The sequence below is a fragment of the Pleurodeles waltl genome, chromosome 3_1 (assembly GCF_031143425.1).
Source record: "Pleurodeles waltl isolate 20211129_DDA chromosome 3_1, aPleWal1.hap1.20221129, whole genome shotgun sequence".
NCBI lineage: Eukaryota > Metazoa > Chordata > Amphibia > Caudata > Salamandridae > Pleurodeles > Pleurodeles waltl.
In genome coordinates, this window is record NC_090440.1 from 1334844757 (window position 1) to 1334863054 (window position 18298).

General features: G+C 43.5%; 1 protein-coding gene across 1 annotated transcript in view; it reads right to left on the minus strand.

Moving 5' to 3' along the window:
* LOC138285132 (palmitoyl-protein thioesterase ABHD10, mitochondrial-like) overlaps positions 1-18298 on the minus strand; it is a 148405-nt gene that overhangs the window by 13868 nt on the left and 116239 nt on the right. The window contains exons 3-4 of the mRNA XM_069224704.1: positions 8637-8748; positions 4228-4365 (exon numbers count right to left, since the gene is read on the minus strand). Of these exons, the coding sequence (XP_069080805.1) occupies positions 4228-4365; positions 8637-8748 (250 nt within the window). The remainder of the gene's footprint in view (positions 1-4227; positions 4366-8636; positions 8749-18298) is intronic.

The following is an 18298-nucleotide window of genomic DNA, read 5'->3' on the forward strand; positions in this document are numbered from 1 at the left end:
TGCCACAAGTTCTCTTGCAGTTGCAGCTTGCATCTTCAAAGCAATGCACATACTTCAACTGACGCTTTTCAACTGCAGCTTTTAGGCAGCAATAAGAAAGTCAAATAAGTCTTGTGATTATGCTTCTGCTACGGAAGGATCTGACTTTTGTCTAGTGGCAGTTTTGATGCCATAAAGTAGCGCAAAAGGTTTATATGCCTACTGCAAAGATCAAATCTGTATTTTATGTAAGTAGCTGAGTAAAGTCAGCCATTACCTGTGCTATAATGCAAATTAAATGTGTGTGGGGGGCTATAAAGAGATAAAGAGCACTTTTGCTGGGTTTTAATGAGGGAATCTGAGGAGGAGGTCATGGGAGTGGGAGCACCAATAATGATTGTTGGGCTGGGCGCTAGAGGCGCTAAAGACTATGATGATTGGTATGTGACAAGGTGAAGTAATAGTGTGTCTTTTTTTGAGTGTCTTGAAATAATGTGTGGATTGAGGGAAGAAGCGAAGGTAAGGTGACCTCTACTGTTGCACATATCACACACACACACCCACCAGCAGTTTTGTGACTGTCCATGTAGGCTAGTGTTTTAGAGCGACAGTTTAGCCAGTAGCAGAGATGGCATCTCGTTGGATGACTGCTGTTCAAGCCCTCACCTGGTTTATAGAGGGCAGCTCTGATGTAGGATCAGAGACTGAGACAGCATCTGAGGGATAGGACAATGGCGCAGACTCTGGGAATGATTTATCAGTCGGAGAAGTCCCATTCGATAACTCCCCTTCCACTGATTATGAGGGAGATGATGAGGACAGTCCTGCTGTCCCTTCCCAAGCACAGTCTTTGCAACGGGACGATAGCGGGTTAGTCCAGAATACCATGCAAAGGTGAAATGTTGAATAAAAACTCAATTTTTTCTTGCATTTCTGTCACACAAACTACAAGAATATGCTGGGATCCACATAATTCCACCACCCAGTGTTTCCCCATTTGTCCTGATAAAAACGCTACCCCCCTTGAGTGCCTGTACCTAGTGCCTGCTTCAGGAATGGATCACCCCAGGGTCAACAGTTGCCCTCATGTAAGGACTAACATTGACCGTTGTGTGATCTATTCCTGCCACGAGCACTTGGCCTACCTACACAAGTGAGGTACCATTTTTATCGGGAGACTTGGGGGAATGCTGGGTGGAAGGGAATTTGTGGCTCCTGTCAGATTCCAGAACTTTCTATCAACGAAATGTGAGGAAAAAGTGTTTTTTTTGCCAAATATTGAGGTTTGCAAAGGATTCTGGGTAACAGAACCTGGTGAGAGGCCAACAGGTCACCCCATTCTGAATTCCCCTAAATCTCTAGTTTTCAAAATGTATAGGTTTGCTAGGTTTCTCTAGGTGCCGGCTGAGTTAGAGGCCAAAGACCACAGCTAGGCTCTTTGCAAAAAAACAGGTTCATTTTCTTTGGCACATGTGATGTGTCCATGTTGTGTTTTGGGGTATTTCCTGTTGAGACACTAAGCCTACCTGCACAAGTGAGGTACCATTTTTATCGGTAGACTTGGGGGAATGCTGGGTGGAAGGAAATGTGTGGCTCCTCTCAGATTTCAGAACTTTCTATCACTGAAATGTGAGAAAAAAGTGTTTTTGTTTTTTGGGGGTTTTTTTTGCCAAATTTTGAGGTTTGCAATGGATTCTGGGAAACAGAACTTGGTGAGATCCCCACAAGTCACCTCATTCTGAATTCCCCTAGGTGTCTAGTTTCCAAAATATATATGTTTGCTAGGTTTCCCTAGGTGCCGGCTGAGCTAGAGGCCAAAATCCACAGCTAGGCACTTTGCAAAAAACCTGTCTGTTTTAATTGGGAAAATGTGATGTGTCCACATTGAGTTTTGGGGCATTTCCTGTTGCGGCACTAGGCTTACCCCCACAAGTGAGGTACCATTTTTATCAGGAGACTTGGGGACATGCTGGGTAGATGGAAGTTTGCAGCTCCTCTCAGATTCCAGAACTTTGCAGCACTGGAATCTGAGGGAAATGTGTTTTTTGTCAAATTGTGAGGTTTGCAAAGGATTCTGGGTAACAGAACCTGGTGAGAGCCCCACAAGTCACCCCATCCTGGATTTCCTTAGGTGTCTAGTTTTCAAACATGCACAGGTTTGGTAGGTTTCCCTAGGTGCCAGCTGAGCTAGAGGCCAAAATCCACAGCTAGGCACTTTCCAAAAAAACACGTCAGATTTCAATGTAAAAATGTGATGTGTCCATGTTGCGTTCCCTGTCACGGGCATTAGGCCTACCAATGCAAGTGAGGTACCATTTTTATTGGGAGACTTGGGGGAACACAGAAAAGCAGAACAAGTATTATTGCCCCTTGTCTTTCTCTGCATTTTGTCCTCCCAAATGTAAGACTATGTGTAAAAAAAGACATCTATTTGAGAAATGCCCTGAAATTCACATGCTAGTATGGGCACACCAGAATTCAGAGATGTGCAAATAACCACTGCTTCTCAACACCTTATCTTGTGCCCATTTTGGAAATACAAAGGTTTCCTTCATACCTATGTTTCACTCTTTATATTTCACCTAATGATTTGTTGTACACCCAGTATACAATGAAAACCAATTGCAAGGTGCAGCTCCTTTATTGGCTCTGGATACCTAGGGTTCTTGATGAACCTACAAGCCATATATATCCCTGCAACCAGAAGAGTCCAGCAGATGTAACGTTATATTACTTTTGAAAATATGACATCGCAGGAAAAAGTTACAGAGTAAAACGTGGAGAAAAATGTTTTTTTTTTTTTACCTCAATTTCAATTTGTTTTTATTTCAGCTGTTAGTTTCTGTCGGAAAAGCTTGTAGGATCTAAACAAATGACCCCTTGTTGAATTCAGAATGTTGTCTACTTTTCAGAAAGGTTTAGCTGTCCAGCATCCAGCATTGGTTTCACACCCATTTTTGTCCCTAACTGGAAGGAGGCTAAAAGCACAAACAAATAGTAAAAATGGGGTATGTCCCAGTAAAATGCCAAAATTGTGTTGAAAAATGTGGTTTTCTGATTCAAGTCTGCCTGTTCCTGAAAGCTGGGAAAATGGTGATTTTAGCACCACAAACCCTTTGTTGATGCCATTTTCAGGGGAAAAAACACATGCTTTGTTCTGCAGCCCCTTTTCCCCATTTTTCTGAAAAACAAAACAAAATTGTAGCTGTATTTTGGCTAATTTATTGGTCTCCTCCAGGGGGAACCCACAAACTCTGGGTACCTTTAGAATCCCTAGGATGTTAGAAAAAAGGATGCACATTTGGCATGGATAGCTTATGTGGACAAAAAGTTATGAAGGCCTCAGCGCAAACTATCCCAAATAACCAAAAAAGGGCTCAGCACTTGGAGGGGGTGGGGGGCAGCAGTTAAGGGAGCTATAGCCGGTGCTTAATTAATGAGGGGGGTTGCTGGTGAGTGGCACCAGCACTTATTTACCACATCAAATATTTACCAAGCACAAGGGAGGGAGAAACTCACATATTGGAAAGATTGGGGAAGAGAAAGATGGCAAAACTGAAACAAAGAAATCAGGAAGAGAGAAAAAGGAATATGAGGTGTGTGGAAGTGGATTAAAGACTATACAACCTTGGTATTTGGCGTGCCGAAGTTTAATTGCACTGGCCGCTAGCTTCTGAGCAGAGTTTGGGGCACCAGTACTCTTTCTTTCACATATTAAGCACTGTGTACAACACATTATAAAGAAATTTTGTCTTATGCTAACCATTAGAAGTATATACTAATGAGAAGGTAAATGCCGACTTTAGGTGATTTTTGAAAATTTGATACCAGCCGGAACATAAAAAATACTGGTCATGGACTGGTGGGTAACCTGGTCTCAGGGTGTATTTAAAACCCTTTGGCACTAGCAGCATCAGTTCATTTGTGAGAAAGGATCAGTGGGGGTTATCTTTAAATCCATGATCTCAGAAGGAACAGAGAACGTCACAACATTAACACTTCTGTGCTTTGAAACTAGATACCAAGAACACCGGTAGAAAACAAACCTTAATTAACAGCAAGCTTGAAAGTTCAAACACACACCCAGCCTGTTTTGTTTACTCTCTCTACGCATTTAAAGATGTATTACCAGGTTGCAGAACCCATCCTGGTTTAAAAATAGTGCTCCTTTCTGCCATTTCTGACCTCAAATACACATTGATATGCAGAAGGTACGGGGAAGAGGTCTGTGAAAAATGCAATTCTTACCTCTGCCGACATGGACTGATACATGTTTACAAAGGGATCAAAAGGAGTCCCAGTGCTGATCAGTCCAGCAACCCTCTGCGGCCGATCCAGAGTGACTAAGAACATTAGCCATGAACCCATACTGCTGCCAACGAGCATCTGTAAATGGAGAGAACTGCAGTGACCTCATTCTTTTAAAATAAAAAAAGTGAAAGTGACATCACACATCCTTTAACCCACAAATGCCAACACAGCAAAGAAGATCCTGTGACCACTGAAAGATGACTTCATAAAAAAGTGATTTCAATGGCATGGTGATCGTTCTCCGTTTCAAATCATGGTAGGTGACATGACACATACTCTGACCCATGATGACATCCCAGGAGGTAACATACTATGAACCGTGACTCCTAGTGACTGGCCATTGCAACCTGTGAGTCATGCTCCTGAAGAAGGTTGCAATATCAGAGAAGTGACAATGAAAAGGTTGTAGACACTACAGGAAGGGAATGAAGATGGTTAGAACAGGAGAAGAAAAGGATTGTGAGGTGAGGAAGAAGGTCAACGGAAAAGGAAGAAAAAAAGGAGTAACTGACATAATTCTACAACAGTACGAGGCCAGACACTAGGATTATGCATTGTATCCTTAAAAACTAATTATAGCAGCCCCAGCAACAGCTAAACCACATCACATAAAATCATGGACAGAAAAGTACAGGACACATAGTGAAAACTAGACCAATCAACTCAAGATCAGCCTACAAAATGGCTGCACTCTCTCCCATCTTCTCAATTTGTTGCTGCTTGTGGCTGCCTAGATCGAAACTCTTTATCTCTCACAACTTTTCTTCTTTTGTATGATGAGTTGCATTAACGTTAGAGGACTCTGAACTTTACTTCTTCCTGCAGATTTCTCGCCATGTGAATATTATCCAGGAGTCATATTGGATCTAGACACTTTTGCTAGGTAGCGCCAGGTGGCTCCAGGGACAGACCACCTGGCTGAAGCCAATGGGATTAGATCACATCTCAGTATATAGGCACCATTTAATGCACTGATAGCAGATTCTGTTTTTCTTTATCTCATATTTTGAATAATTAATCATCAAAATACCTCAGCTTTCTACAATGACTAGGTCAAATGTCTCCCCCAAGATCTTGATTTCCAAACCTTGTCGCAGGTGCCATAACAAGATGCCCTTATCAGATGTGCATGATATATGCAGGTGGTGCCCGGGTTCTGAAAACAACCCTGAGGCCTTTGACTTCTTTTCAGACAAAGACCTAAAAAAATATCCAAAGTATCAAATTTCCCCTTTAATAAGTCCCCTTAGAGTGAACCATCTCCCATAAAATCTTCCCACAAAATCTCCAGAAGCACCACAGAAATCCTCTTCTCCCTCAAGGAAAGGGTGGAGGTCTGTGCCGTGCGGAGCCTTGAAGCCATTCTCCAACACTGGGATTGCCCTTGTCTTTGGGGCAGATTTAGATGCTGAAAAAGATGAAGCCAGAATTTCTCACCCAATCCATCGACCATGTGCAGCTCGAGGCAGTAGGGCAGGCTGTGCTGTTTATGCTCAGGACTACTAACCATGAAGGAGCCCCTTCCTGCAGGCTCTAAATTTCCAGCAGCCCCTACCCCCACTTCACACCTCAATGGGCCCTTTCTTCGTCTCTTGTGATGTCTATTCCCTCCAAGGATTCTACCCTTGAGTGTTTGGAACCCCCTTCAGGAATGACATTGGAGCTGCTCTGTGAACCGATTTTGGCCCACTTCCAAAGACCTTGAATTGTGCAGATATTGTCTGAGTGGCAAAAGTAAGGATCTGGTGCTGCATTGATGATGGACGCCTGGAAAAGCACCTTCCCAGGGCCCAGATATTAAGCACTACAGTTAACCTTACCCGCTACTAAAGCCAAGTCAAACGTTTTGACAGTGATCTTGCAACCTTCCCTTGCTGTTTCTGTGCTTCTGTCGTATATTAAATTATCTTGGTGTTTGCTCTGGCTGCTTAGGTGGGACTCCTCTTGGGCCCAGCAGACCATTGACAAATTGCTCAGCGACGTAGACCCGCACACACTATTCTGCCTGAACACAAGAAAAAGCCCTGCTCATTGAAGGCTTTGTATGCTTCCAAAAGGATTTTGAAGTACTACCTGAGTTCAATGAAAACAATGGCTCGGCCCACGGGCATGGCACTTACACTAGACTTTAACATTTGTATGCATTCCACTTGATTACCGATTTGCACTTTGGCCATGGTACATACAAAAATGGCTTTTTGTGTTTGCAAACAGCCTGATTCTTCGAATTGGGCTGTTTGTGAACGTAAAAAGGCTTTGTACATCTAGACCTAAAATCAGACCATTGAGGGAACTGCCAAATAATACTTGCCACTTCTGCCTGGAGAAGGAATTTCAGTCACAGCAGAACATCTCCAAGGCTGGTTCAATGCAGTAGCAGACTGAAACGCCTGTTTTTTTGAGGAACACCAGCAGCTGGAGGTTATACTCGCAGGTTTTTGAGAGTCTGTATTCCAGGTGGGAACTTTCTCAGAGAGACCTGTTTGACCCCAGACTAAATGCTGAGGTCCCACTCTTCTTAAATTGGAGACTAGACCAGGAGGCAGTACAAGTGGATATGTTGCAACAGGGATGACTTGAGGGTTAAACAAAGTGTTTCACCCATTTTGATGTCTTCTTAAGTTGCAGCTTGAATCAGGCGGCATTAAGTGAAGTTGATTCTGGCAACTTCAGTTTGAAGAATGAAAGCATGGTTCCAGGAGCTTCTGCAGTTCTTATGCGGTTGCTGAGACCCGTTACCTCTTTTTCGGTATCTCCTGCTAGGCCAAGGTGACATCCATACCATTCTTCTGTCACGCATGGCAAGTTTTGTGGATCAATGAAAAGTACCAGGAATTTCGCAGAAGGCTATTTTTTCATTGAGTATCCTGGTCGGCAGGCTGCTACACAACATATCATTCAATCTGGAGGTGCTGGAGCAGTTGGATGTTGAAAGAGACGTTCATCCCATGGGGCTGACCTTTTTTTTATTTTGGCATTCTTCTTGAACCAGGCAGAGTAAGGGAAAGCGAATCATTGGTTAATTCCTTCCAATCTGTGAGTTCAGTCAGGCCTGTCATGGTGGCAGATAATCCAAAAGGGGATCACCTCTTGGCTAGCAAACTGTCAAAGGGTAATAGACTTTCTAATCATCTGGAACCCTGATACACTCATCTTTGGGACATGAAAACAGTATTGAATATTTTTTGTAGTTGAATGGAAAATAGTGACTTAACTATGCTACCATGCTTTACTTCTTGCAGAAAGGTTTCTGATGCCATGAACTGAATCTGATTGAACTTTTATTTGCTCTGGACACAACAATGCCCCCAGTTGCCAGATGGACCCAACCTAACAATTGGGTCGTCTCCTGTCCAGCCTTTCCCGATACCTCCAAGTTATATGTTGTTTAGTTTTTTTCAAGAGGTTCTCCACTACATTAAGGCCCAAGGTGCAAAATAGCTCTTTACTTCTTTTAGAAAGCGTTTTGCGGTCATGTTCTCCCCCACTTTATCTAGATGGGCCATGATGGTCATGCAGAAGGCCGGCATTTACCTCTTTAGTTTCAGAGCTCAATTGGCGAGGTGTGCTAAGGCTTTAAGGGTGTTTGCTGGGGGAGCAAACGTGGAAGACATTTTGAAAGCTGACAACAGTTCTTTAGGCTCAACTTTAAAAAGTTTTATTTTTAAACAGACTGGGATTTCATAGCATTGGTGGAAGTAAGCTTTGAGCATGCATAATCTTTGCCTCCAGTCCTGTGGCAGAATGTAACATTTTCTAACTTGCATTAAAGACAGTTAAAATTCTCTTAAGCAAACAGGTTTTCAGATTATACCGCTGCATTCTTATTGGCATAACATATTTTCACTCCCTGCTCTTGAATTTCAGAACAATATAAAAGTTGTTTTCTGATTGTTCACAATGGTTTAGCTGTTATGACCCATTGTTGTAAAAACTCCTGATAGGAAATTGAAAGACCTAAATGATGTTAATTTAATTTGCAGACTTAGAGAAGAAGCAGACATAAGAAGTCAGAAGGCTCAGTGTTGACAAGTAGTGCCATATGAACCTCAAGTCAAATGTAATGACAATCACAGGATCTGGAGCCATTTTGTAGATAGATATTGTGTTGATTTGTCTACTAGCAACCGAGTGTTCTATAGTTTCCAGCCCACTATTTTACGGATCTTGTGGTTTTGTTGTTACTTTGGTATCGCTAAGCAGGAAAGACGGATAATTCTTGCCTCTGTGTCCTTACAAGAATTGTACCTTTCCATTGCATTAGCTAGAAAATGTTCCATTCTCATATCAATGCTAGTGTTTGTTAGTGATTGAGTTACACATACTGCAAGAGCCCTATTCCATACCTGTGGGCCATTAGTGAGTCCATCCAACACTGCTAAGACGTCCTCTTTCCACTCCCCTAGTAGGGAATCCTCAAAGTTTCCTTCTGATTGTCCGCATCCCCTATAATCAAACCTGCATTGGAACAGAGAAATAGCTGACGTTGTTTCTTAATAAGAAGATTGTTTATTTGGGAATATGGGTCAATACCATTGCTATGAAAGTACTAGGCAGAGTGGGAAGATGACAAGGACCCACTGGTACCTTTTTAGGAATGTGTGTGCTCATACTGTGTGTTAGTTGATACATTTAGAAAAATATAAAATTCGTTAGACATGCATTATGAGCTCACGGTATTGTGACTGCTCAAATACGATACATCCTTTAAACTTCATCATGTCACTGACGAAGAAGTTTGCTTTGCCTATGGCCGGTTTCACCGGCAGCCTTGGGATGACAGCAGTAACTTAGTCAAAGTGAGCCCAGGGAGGCAGACCCACGCCTAGCAAATAGGTAGAGCTATTGTGAATATTATATTGTTTAGCGTGTCTGTTTCCCTCTCTGCTCTACACTGAGAAATTGTCCGCAGCTGTAGGAGGGAACAACTAGAAGGCACAGCAAGCAAGACTAGGCAGATTTGTTTGCAATAATTGGCTTGGGGGTGACGTTGATGTGTTGAAAATATTAAATAAATATTCCAAACTCTCTTCCACTCTATGGGGGTCTTCTATGCTATTCTTAATATATTATGGCCCAACATTCCTCCTTCACTGTGGCTGAAGGTCTTGTATTTTCCTAAATCCAGTGGTATGGTCGGAAATACCAGTTTGCGTGTTAGTAGGTCCAGCAAAGGGAATTCCTAATCAGTCATTTCTAGCAAGCAGGAACACAAAAATGAAAGAAAATAGACACTTCGCAAAGCTCATTAAAGTCTTAAACCTGTCTAGTGCAAATATAGCCAGCAAGCACCAAGATCCCTTAAGGGAAAATTGCCATTTCATTACAAGACCGGAGGCTACCATACTGCATTATTCTTTAATGTCACTCCCCGCAGCACTTTAAAGAACATTACAAAACAAACCAAAACAATTCAGAATAGAACAATAAACAAGCATTTGCAATACAATAGGTCTCGGATTTGTGAGAGTTAGAGCTATTTTCGTTGTATATGACAATGTCTTTTGTTTGTGTTTTGGCTTGGAGTGTAGTGAATGTATGTGGTGTGGGTGGAAATTTATGGTTTGTACTTTGTGTTACTTTTGGAATTGTGCAATGTGGAATTGTGTGGTACTGAGTGTATTTGTGTAGTGGAATTATGAGACATGGTGAATATATATGGGTGAGAGCTGCATAGAATAGATAAAAAGGAACATAGAGAGGGATAGGTAGTTTATTTAGGAACTGTTGAAAGCCTCCGTCACACAGAAGGTACAGTGCAGGCGTCCCTCACACATAGCAGATACAGCCCAGCAGCAGTGCAAGCTTCCCTCGCAGAGAATGTACAATGCAAGTTTCCCTTACCCAAGGAACAGATACAGCGCAAGCAGCAGTGCAAGCTTCCCTCACACACCAAATACAACAAAGCAACAGTGCAAGCTTCCTTCAGACAGACGGTACAATGCTAGCTTCCCTCACACACAGCAGATACAGCACAGCAGCAGTGCAAGATTCCCTCTCAGAGAATGTACAATGCAAGCTTCCCTTACACAAGGAACAGATACAGCGCAGGCAGCAGTGCAAGCTTCCCTCACACACTGGATAAAGCACAGCAGCAGTGTAAGCTTCACTCACACAGAAGGTACAATGCAAGCTTCCCTCACACACCAGATACAGCACAGCAGCAGTGCAAACTTCCCTCACATAGAATGTACAGTGTTAGCTTCTCTCACACAGAAGGTACAATGCAAGCGTCCCTCACACAGACGGTACAATGCAAGCACTCCTCACACAGATGGTGCCATGTGATCTTCCCTCACACAGAAGACACAATGCAAGCTTCCCTCCCAGAGAAGACACAATGCAAGCTTCTCTCACAGAGAAGGTACAATGCAAGCTTCCCTCACACACAGCAGATATAGTACAGGCACCAGCAGTGCATGCTTCCTGCAGATACAGCACAGGCAGCTGTGCATGCTCCCTCACAGAGGAGGTATAATGTAATCTTCCCTCGCACACAGCAGATACAGTACAGAAAGCAGTGCAAGCTTCACTCTCCCACAGCAGATACAGCACAGGCAGCAGTGCAGGATTTACTCACACACAGCAGATACAGCATAGACAGCAATGCAAGCTTCCCTCACACACAGAGCAGATACAGCAAAGGCAGCAGCAGTATATACATACTGCAAAAAGTGCAAAAGCGTGAGGTTGACATAAAAGCAGAAGAGTCGATTTCAGACCGAAAACATGCCTTTGATGATGAGAGACATGTGAAAAACAGATTTCTTTGTGTTCGATTTTCAATACTGTTCAAATTTGCAAGCTCTGCTTGCAAGGTTGTCAGGCATACAAAACCTAATGCTGAAAGATAAGGCCAACAGAATGAAAAGTTTTTCAAGCTTTCTTGTCTCCAATAGCAGAGGAGCCTGAGAAGATTTATGGCCCTAGTGAAGGAGATAAGCTATGCCAGGTGTTTGGATGTTGTGAGGGCTGGCAAGGAGGGCCCCTGGAGAGAGAGAGACTACAGAGGAAATAAAAGATACTGGATGTAACTAAATAAGTGTTGCTTGCCAGACATTCCATTCTTTTACAATTTAAGGACTAAAGGTTAATGCATTCTAAACACAATTAAGTGCAATAAAATTAAAACATCCTTAATGTCATCCTTCGTTCCACATGAAGATCTGTACTGCAAAAGCTATATTCCTCTCATCAAATACCTTCTTTTCCTGCTGCAGAGCAAACTAGCAGTCTCAAAGGGAATCTGTTGTAACAAGTGTTTAGCGGATTGAACTGCCCAAAACCGAAGGAAAAGGGCTGCAAAGAAAGGTCAGAAAAAAGATCCTATTGTACCCCTACCAGTGGCGGCCGGTAATTTTAGGAGGGAGGGGGCGGGAGGGAATCACACTCACACTTATTCATTCACACACACATGCACGCACTCACGCACGCTTGCACATCCATTTACAACACTCATCAACATTCAAGCATACACGCATGCACCAAACATTCATTTAAAAAACACACACACTTACCTTCAGCTCGGAGGTCCCAGGAGGGTTGGGACTGCTGCCTTCCCTCTCTGGCTGACCTTTGGTCAGCCAATGAGGGAAGGCAGCAGTACCAACTTTGTCACAGAGTGGGATGGGGTGAGTGAGACTTCTGACCCCACCCCTCTCTGTGACGAGGTGTCACTGACTGACACTCGCCCTGGGCGCTTCAGAGCTTAAACCTGAAGTGCCCAGGTTGGAGTCAATGGGTGACGCTTCCCCTAGTCACTGAGGGGGAGGGCCTCGAGGCACTTCTGCTGAGCCAAGGGGGTCACGCCTATAGGAGCTGTGACCTCTTTAGCCCAGCAAAGTTCAGCTCAGGCAGCCAGGAGTCTGCGCAAATCGCGCATGTCTTGCTCCTGGCTGCCTGAGCTGAACATGAAGAGTGTCTGTCAGGCTGACCTTTGCTCAGCCTGATGGACACTCTTCATGAGAGGCAAAAGGTGGGGGGGCATGGCCCCTCTGCCCTAAAGGACAGGCTGTGGCTGACCCCTATTGTGTCGCCTATTAATTTAGGGCTAATTCGTATGTTTTAATCATTCTAGCTTAAGTCTTAGACAAAATTTACATTTTGGAAGACTACTTTTCACAGATTAAAAAAAATTGCACACCCCGAAAAATCTAGATATGCAGCACTAGAAAAAGTAAACTCCCAGGTCTGATGGAGTCCACATGTTCGAAGTGAATATCACCAACCATCCTTCAGATGATTGGGTAACCCTGCAGCCTATGTTTCTGCATCGTCACAACTTTGGAGGAGGTTTCACTGGGACTTTTACATAGCAAACAATATAAAGGTATCTTGGAAATGTTCAATGAACAGACAGGCTATAAAAGTTACAATGCATTCGCCAATGTAAGGAGAGGGAACCAAGGACACTAAACCAATAACTAAGCTGATTAAAAAAACACTTCATGGTTCCATCCACAATTTTAAAAAATCCACATAGCCCTTTATAGGTTTGTGCTCAATGGAGTATTAATCTGGTTTTCCTGGGTAGAACATGAGCCAACAACATTATACACTCATTCACACTTTTGACATGAGCTCATACGTTTGCTAGATCCACATGTAAATAGCTCATCCAGACCAGGGTTTTGCTTCTTTTTTGCATTCAGGCACTTGTAGTCCTGATGTTACAATGACAAACAGGACAGCAAGTCCCAGAATACAACCCAAAACAGTGGACTTAATGAGTTACTCCTATAAACTCAAGAACTATGAGAATGTTTAGCAAGTGCGACTGAAGTACACTGCTGCCCTCCAGAATCTATTTTTACAACAGAGAACTCGTTACAAAAGATTTTAAACGGCATTGCAGTAGTACCAATGGACTAGGCGATCCAGCATTTTCGAAGGCAGGGAAGCGGGGCAGTGCAAGGTACGCTAAAATAGACAAAACCAAGTTCAGTTTGCTAGGCTATTATAAATGCATTGCCGGAGCAGTGACAAGGGAGATGGGCTAAATGTGTGTGTGTGCAGGAGAAAATCATCTGTCAAACCAGAGGAGGCCGACCATCCCGCCCCGATATCCGAAAAACAAAAGGGATGTGTTCATGAAAAGAGGTGGCTGAAAGTGTTAAAACGAAAGCTCTGGTGTACGAGCCCAGCCTCCCAGGACCACATACATCACAGCAATCATTAACAGTTTACACATGCATGGAGCCCTTTCAGTTTGAAGCTACGACTAAAGTTCAAACTAGCTCACACAGAAACTAATGTTACAAGACCTTGGCCACAACCACTCAAAATAATGCTCACTTTAAACCACGAAAAAAACGTGAGCACATTCAATCAAAAGTGCAGATAATCGATGCAGCTCTTTCTTTTCTGGCAATGCATTTGGGATATAATTTTAAACGTTTTGGCTAAAAGGCCACCAACATCTTGAACTGTAGGCGATCCGTTTCAAATTGATTGCTCTAAAAACCCTTTTAATGCTCTGTGAGCATAAGGTAGCTTTGTCGAAATCATATTGTTTCAAAAGCTACGGGCGGCCCCAATCTGTGATAATAATCCTTGTAGGAACTCTTTAAGTGCATTAACTGTGTGTTAGGTGAATCAAGCAAACACAAAAAAGCACACCAAATTATCAGTGTAACACAAAACGTCCTGCCTCTCCCAGCAGCAGTCTGTGTTCTGTAGCCTTGTTGAACTCATCTCAATAGGACAGTTTAAGGTTGTGTGTGAAACCTCAAGTTAGGATGCCCACCATTACAGATAACTAATATACTAACATTGGAAAGGCAGAATGCAAAGTATAATAAGCTAAATGTCTAACTGGCTTTACAGCAATGAACTCAGAAAGATAATTTGGAACTCAGTGGGACACATAGGGAAGGTAATAGCTTCAGGATGTAGGCACTTTGCAGCCACAAGGTGGCCTAATGAAGCGCTTTTATAAAAGGAGAGCCAATGCGTTGCAGCGACATGGGAAATGAGTGCCTGGGTTATGGCATGGAACATTAAAGAGTTTGTGCTGAGGTTGAGAGTTGCAGAGAGTCTGAAACAATCAAACAGCCTCATATGGAATGGAGTGGCTAGCGGACAAACAAAGCAATGGGTGCCAAAGCCCCACGGTTAAGGAACAGGGAATGGATAGGACCATAAGGTTAAAATATTTTACAAATTTAAAAAATACCATTTGGTTTATTCCCACAGAAATGGTACTTCATGCTCCATACGCTGCCTCTAGGTACAGTCATGTCACATAAAGGACAGCATTGATCTCTGTGGTCTCCCAACTGCTTCCATAGAGGTCTGGAGCTGCAGTGCCTCCGCTTTGTACTTGAGCATCATGCACACACCAGTCCCCGCTAGACTCTGCAGTTCTCCCTTCTCCTCCTCGCAGCATATGGGCAACTCAAATTCTTGGGCTCAGAAGAAAACAAGCAGCTGCGCAAGAAGGACGGCGGCAATGACGGCAGGGAGGGAGTGTGAGCGAGGAGGCAACATATGGCCAGAGATGGCCAAGCAAATGTGACCAAGATCACAGGCTGATTTACAGACCTGTTTCCTGAAACAGTGTTGGCGAGGCTAAGCTGAGAGCAAGAATGCTCTACACATGAAAAAGGAAGCTTCCCTGAACACGAGCAGGAAACAAAGAAAACAAGAATGGACAGCAGACTGAGTCCGGGTTAAAAAGATTGGAGGATTGGGGGAATTCTCACCATGGAGAGCGGGGAGGTGGTGATCCAAAGGAGAGAGAGGGGTGGGGGTAAGAGAACGCAGAGTGCATGACAGAAAGTAAACATAAAATAGAACATTAGGATTCAAAGTGCCACGGCCCCATGAACGTGAATGCGAAGGAGAGACACAAAGGACCTGGGGGCTGGAGGTTACTTAAAGCAGAGTCAAAACAAAAGAAAGGTAGAGTGAGCTGGCTCTGGAAATGCCCCCTCTGCTATTTCTTTTATGTTTTCAGAGGGTGGTGGAGGGAGACCTGCTGGCGGACTTGCCCGAAGAAGCCTGGCCTCTGTATTTACATGAATGGTTTTGACAACAAGCTTTTTGTTTGCCAGTTGTTGGGAGCCCATTCTTTACTGATTGAGTGCTGGTGGTGAGAGAGGGCGGGTTTAGGGGTAGGTGTGGGAGCGCAAATGCTATGTGTTAGAAAAGCGATGTAGTGCCATGCATTCTGTAGGGGATGAAAGAGACCGACAAGCAGGGGGGAGGAGGAGGCCCCCCAGCCTGAGGAGAGGTACAAGTGGAACTACCAGGGCAGACCGAGAGAGCTGGGGTAGGAGACCCTGGACATTTTCAATAATAAAACACAACGAAGCAGTGTTTTTGTAAAGATATAGCACAGCAATAGAAAATAACCATTTTAAATAAACAAAATGCAACACTATCTTTACTCACCACACACTCCTGGGGCAAGCCATTTCCTGTGGAAGCCTTAAACAAGAAAAAGAGAGTGAGGGCAAGCTGGCCCTGGAAAAGCCCCCTTCTGCTGTTGGTTTTATGTTTGTGGAGGGAGCTGAGGGAGAGGAGAGTCTTGCCCGAGGAAGCATGGCTGCTCTGGGACAGACACCCACAGTGTAAGATGAACAGGCAAAAACTAAAATAAAAGTCCCCTACAGAAGAGATAAACATAACATAGCGTAATTGTACAGTAGTTGTTCCCTGCTCCCAAAGAGAAAAAGGCAGGAAAAAGAGGCAGAACTGATCACAAGCAAGCAAGGATTTTTAAAGGACACTGCAACCAACACATAAAATTGCTTTGAACCCATAGCATAGGTATACTTAAAAGTATACAAGAGGTCGAACGCTTATGCTTGACCTAAATAAGTATACTTAAAAGTATACAAGAGGGTGAACGCTTACGCTCAACCTAAAAACATATAAGTAGTCCATGCTCAGAATGATCTTCCTCTTTTAAATGCTGCTCTTCACTCAGATAAGTAGTGCCTTGTTCTTAACATACTTTATAACTGTGATTGTTCATTTATTACTTTAATTGTTATTAACTGTGATTATTTTTATGACTTAACCGTTTAATGTTTTGTTTTTAGATGGTTTCCAATTAACAGAAACCTTTTTCTGTATCATTTTCACTGTTTTTGTATTTATTAAAATGTCTTACTTGGTTCAGAGGCTCAATTAGTTGTGAGCCAGCTCACACGCCTATCTCAGGAAAAACACGCATATACCGCTCACGGTCATCACAATATTCATGCCCGCTTCGGTCAGGTGAGTTTGCTACACAAGTCGGGCCGCTTGATGGAAGCGAGGCACCCTTTAAAGAAAAGGACAGCCTCTCAGGGTCTTCATCCGATCTTCGTGCTTCACAGTTGTGCCGCGCAACAGAAACAAGTCCCAAAATCTACTGGACCTGCCTTACGATGTTGGGCTTGACACGTTTGGCCTAATATTAGATAAAAGCGTTGGAAAACAGCTTTCTGCCTGCCCCAATGTGAGTTTTACAATACTTACCTTTTAGATTAGGTTCAATCAAATTATACTGAAAGAATGGGTGCACTTGCGTCAAGATACTGTAATGCGTCACACTCACAGTTGACAGTTAGTTTCTCGACGATCAAAGCTGTACTACCAGTGTTTTTTCCTTCTTGTGTGGAAATGGCCCTTTCTGCAGGGTCATCCCCAAGCTTTTTGTCTTCCTCCTCCTCGTTTTCTGACCCCTTTTTTGTTGACTTTAGGAACTCTGTGTCATTTTTCAAGGCTGGCCATTGCTAAAGTGCTTCTGCTCTGTGTCTAAAACATGGTAACATTAGCTTCTCCATGTTCGGCATATTTGATTTACTAGTAAGTCCCTAGTAAAGTGCACTGTGTGTGCCCAGGGCCTGTAAGGTAGATGTTACTAGTGGGCCTGCAGCACTGGTTGTGCCATCCACTATGGCAGCCTTTCAAACATGCCTTAGGCCTGCCATTGCAAAGCCTGTATGTGCAGTTTCAACTGCCATTTCGACTTGGCAGGTGTACCCCTTTGGCAGGTCCAATCCTTCCTTTTTATTAGACACCACTAAGGTAGGCCCTGGTTAACCCCAAGGGCAGGTACAGTGTATTTAAAATGTTGGACACATACTTTTAAGCTTAACATGCCCAGGTAGTGAAAAACTTTTAAATTCGTTTTTCACTATTGCAAGGACTATCTTTCCCACAGGATAGTATGGGGATTGCTTTAGAATATCTTTGAAGTGTAATTTCCAGTTGGGAAAAAATAGAAAAATTGAGTTTGGTGTCTCTGGACTCACAATTTGAAAACACATCTTTTGGTAAATGTAGTTTTGAAATTGCCGGTCTGACAATGCGACTTTTAGAAAGTTGCCATTTTCTTACTTTAGCCATTCTGTGCCTTAGCCTGTCTCCAATCCAGATGTGGTCTGTGCAAGGTTTAGGCGACAGCTACATCTGTGTATTCCATCCAGACAATCATAAAACACAGGACACTCCACTGCCCCTGTATTCAATCTGCATACCAGTGGGTCTTCCTCGGCAGGAAGGGTGGAGGGTCTATCACTTACACTTCAAAGGGTGGTGACCTGACCCTGCACAAAGGACTAATAACTCCCCACAGACCTCCTATCAGACAGGACTGGGCTGAAAGGGAACTGGGACACTTCAAAACCACTACTTGAAATTTTGCCCACTTCAAAGGCACATTTGGGTATAAGTACTGGGACTCTAACGCTATACAGTAGCAACACTCCTGGACTGAGAACATTCTACCAGGAAGAAGGATAGCTGTGCTTTGCTGTTTGCTCTGCTGTGTTGGCATGCTGCCTGCTACTCCTTGCTTGGGAGTGGGAGGACTGGATCTAACTTGCTACATCCTGCAATCTAAAGTTTTGCCAAGGACCTGATTCATGGATATCAAAGACTTCATCTGCATCTTGCTACCAGCAGCTGGGCTGTGAGTCCTGCTCTGCCAAGTGGTACCAAATCCAGTCCTAGGCACTTGGAGGTGAGAGCTGACACAACGACACCAGTGTGTCACTTGGAACCAACGCATCCT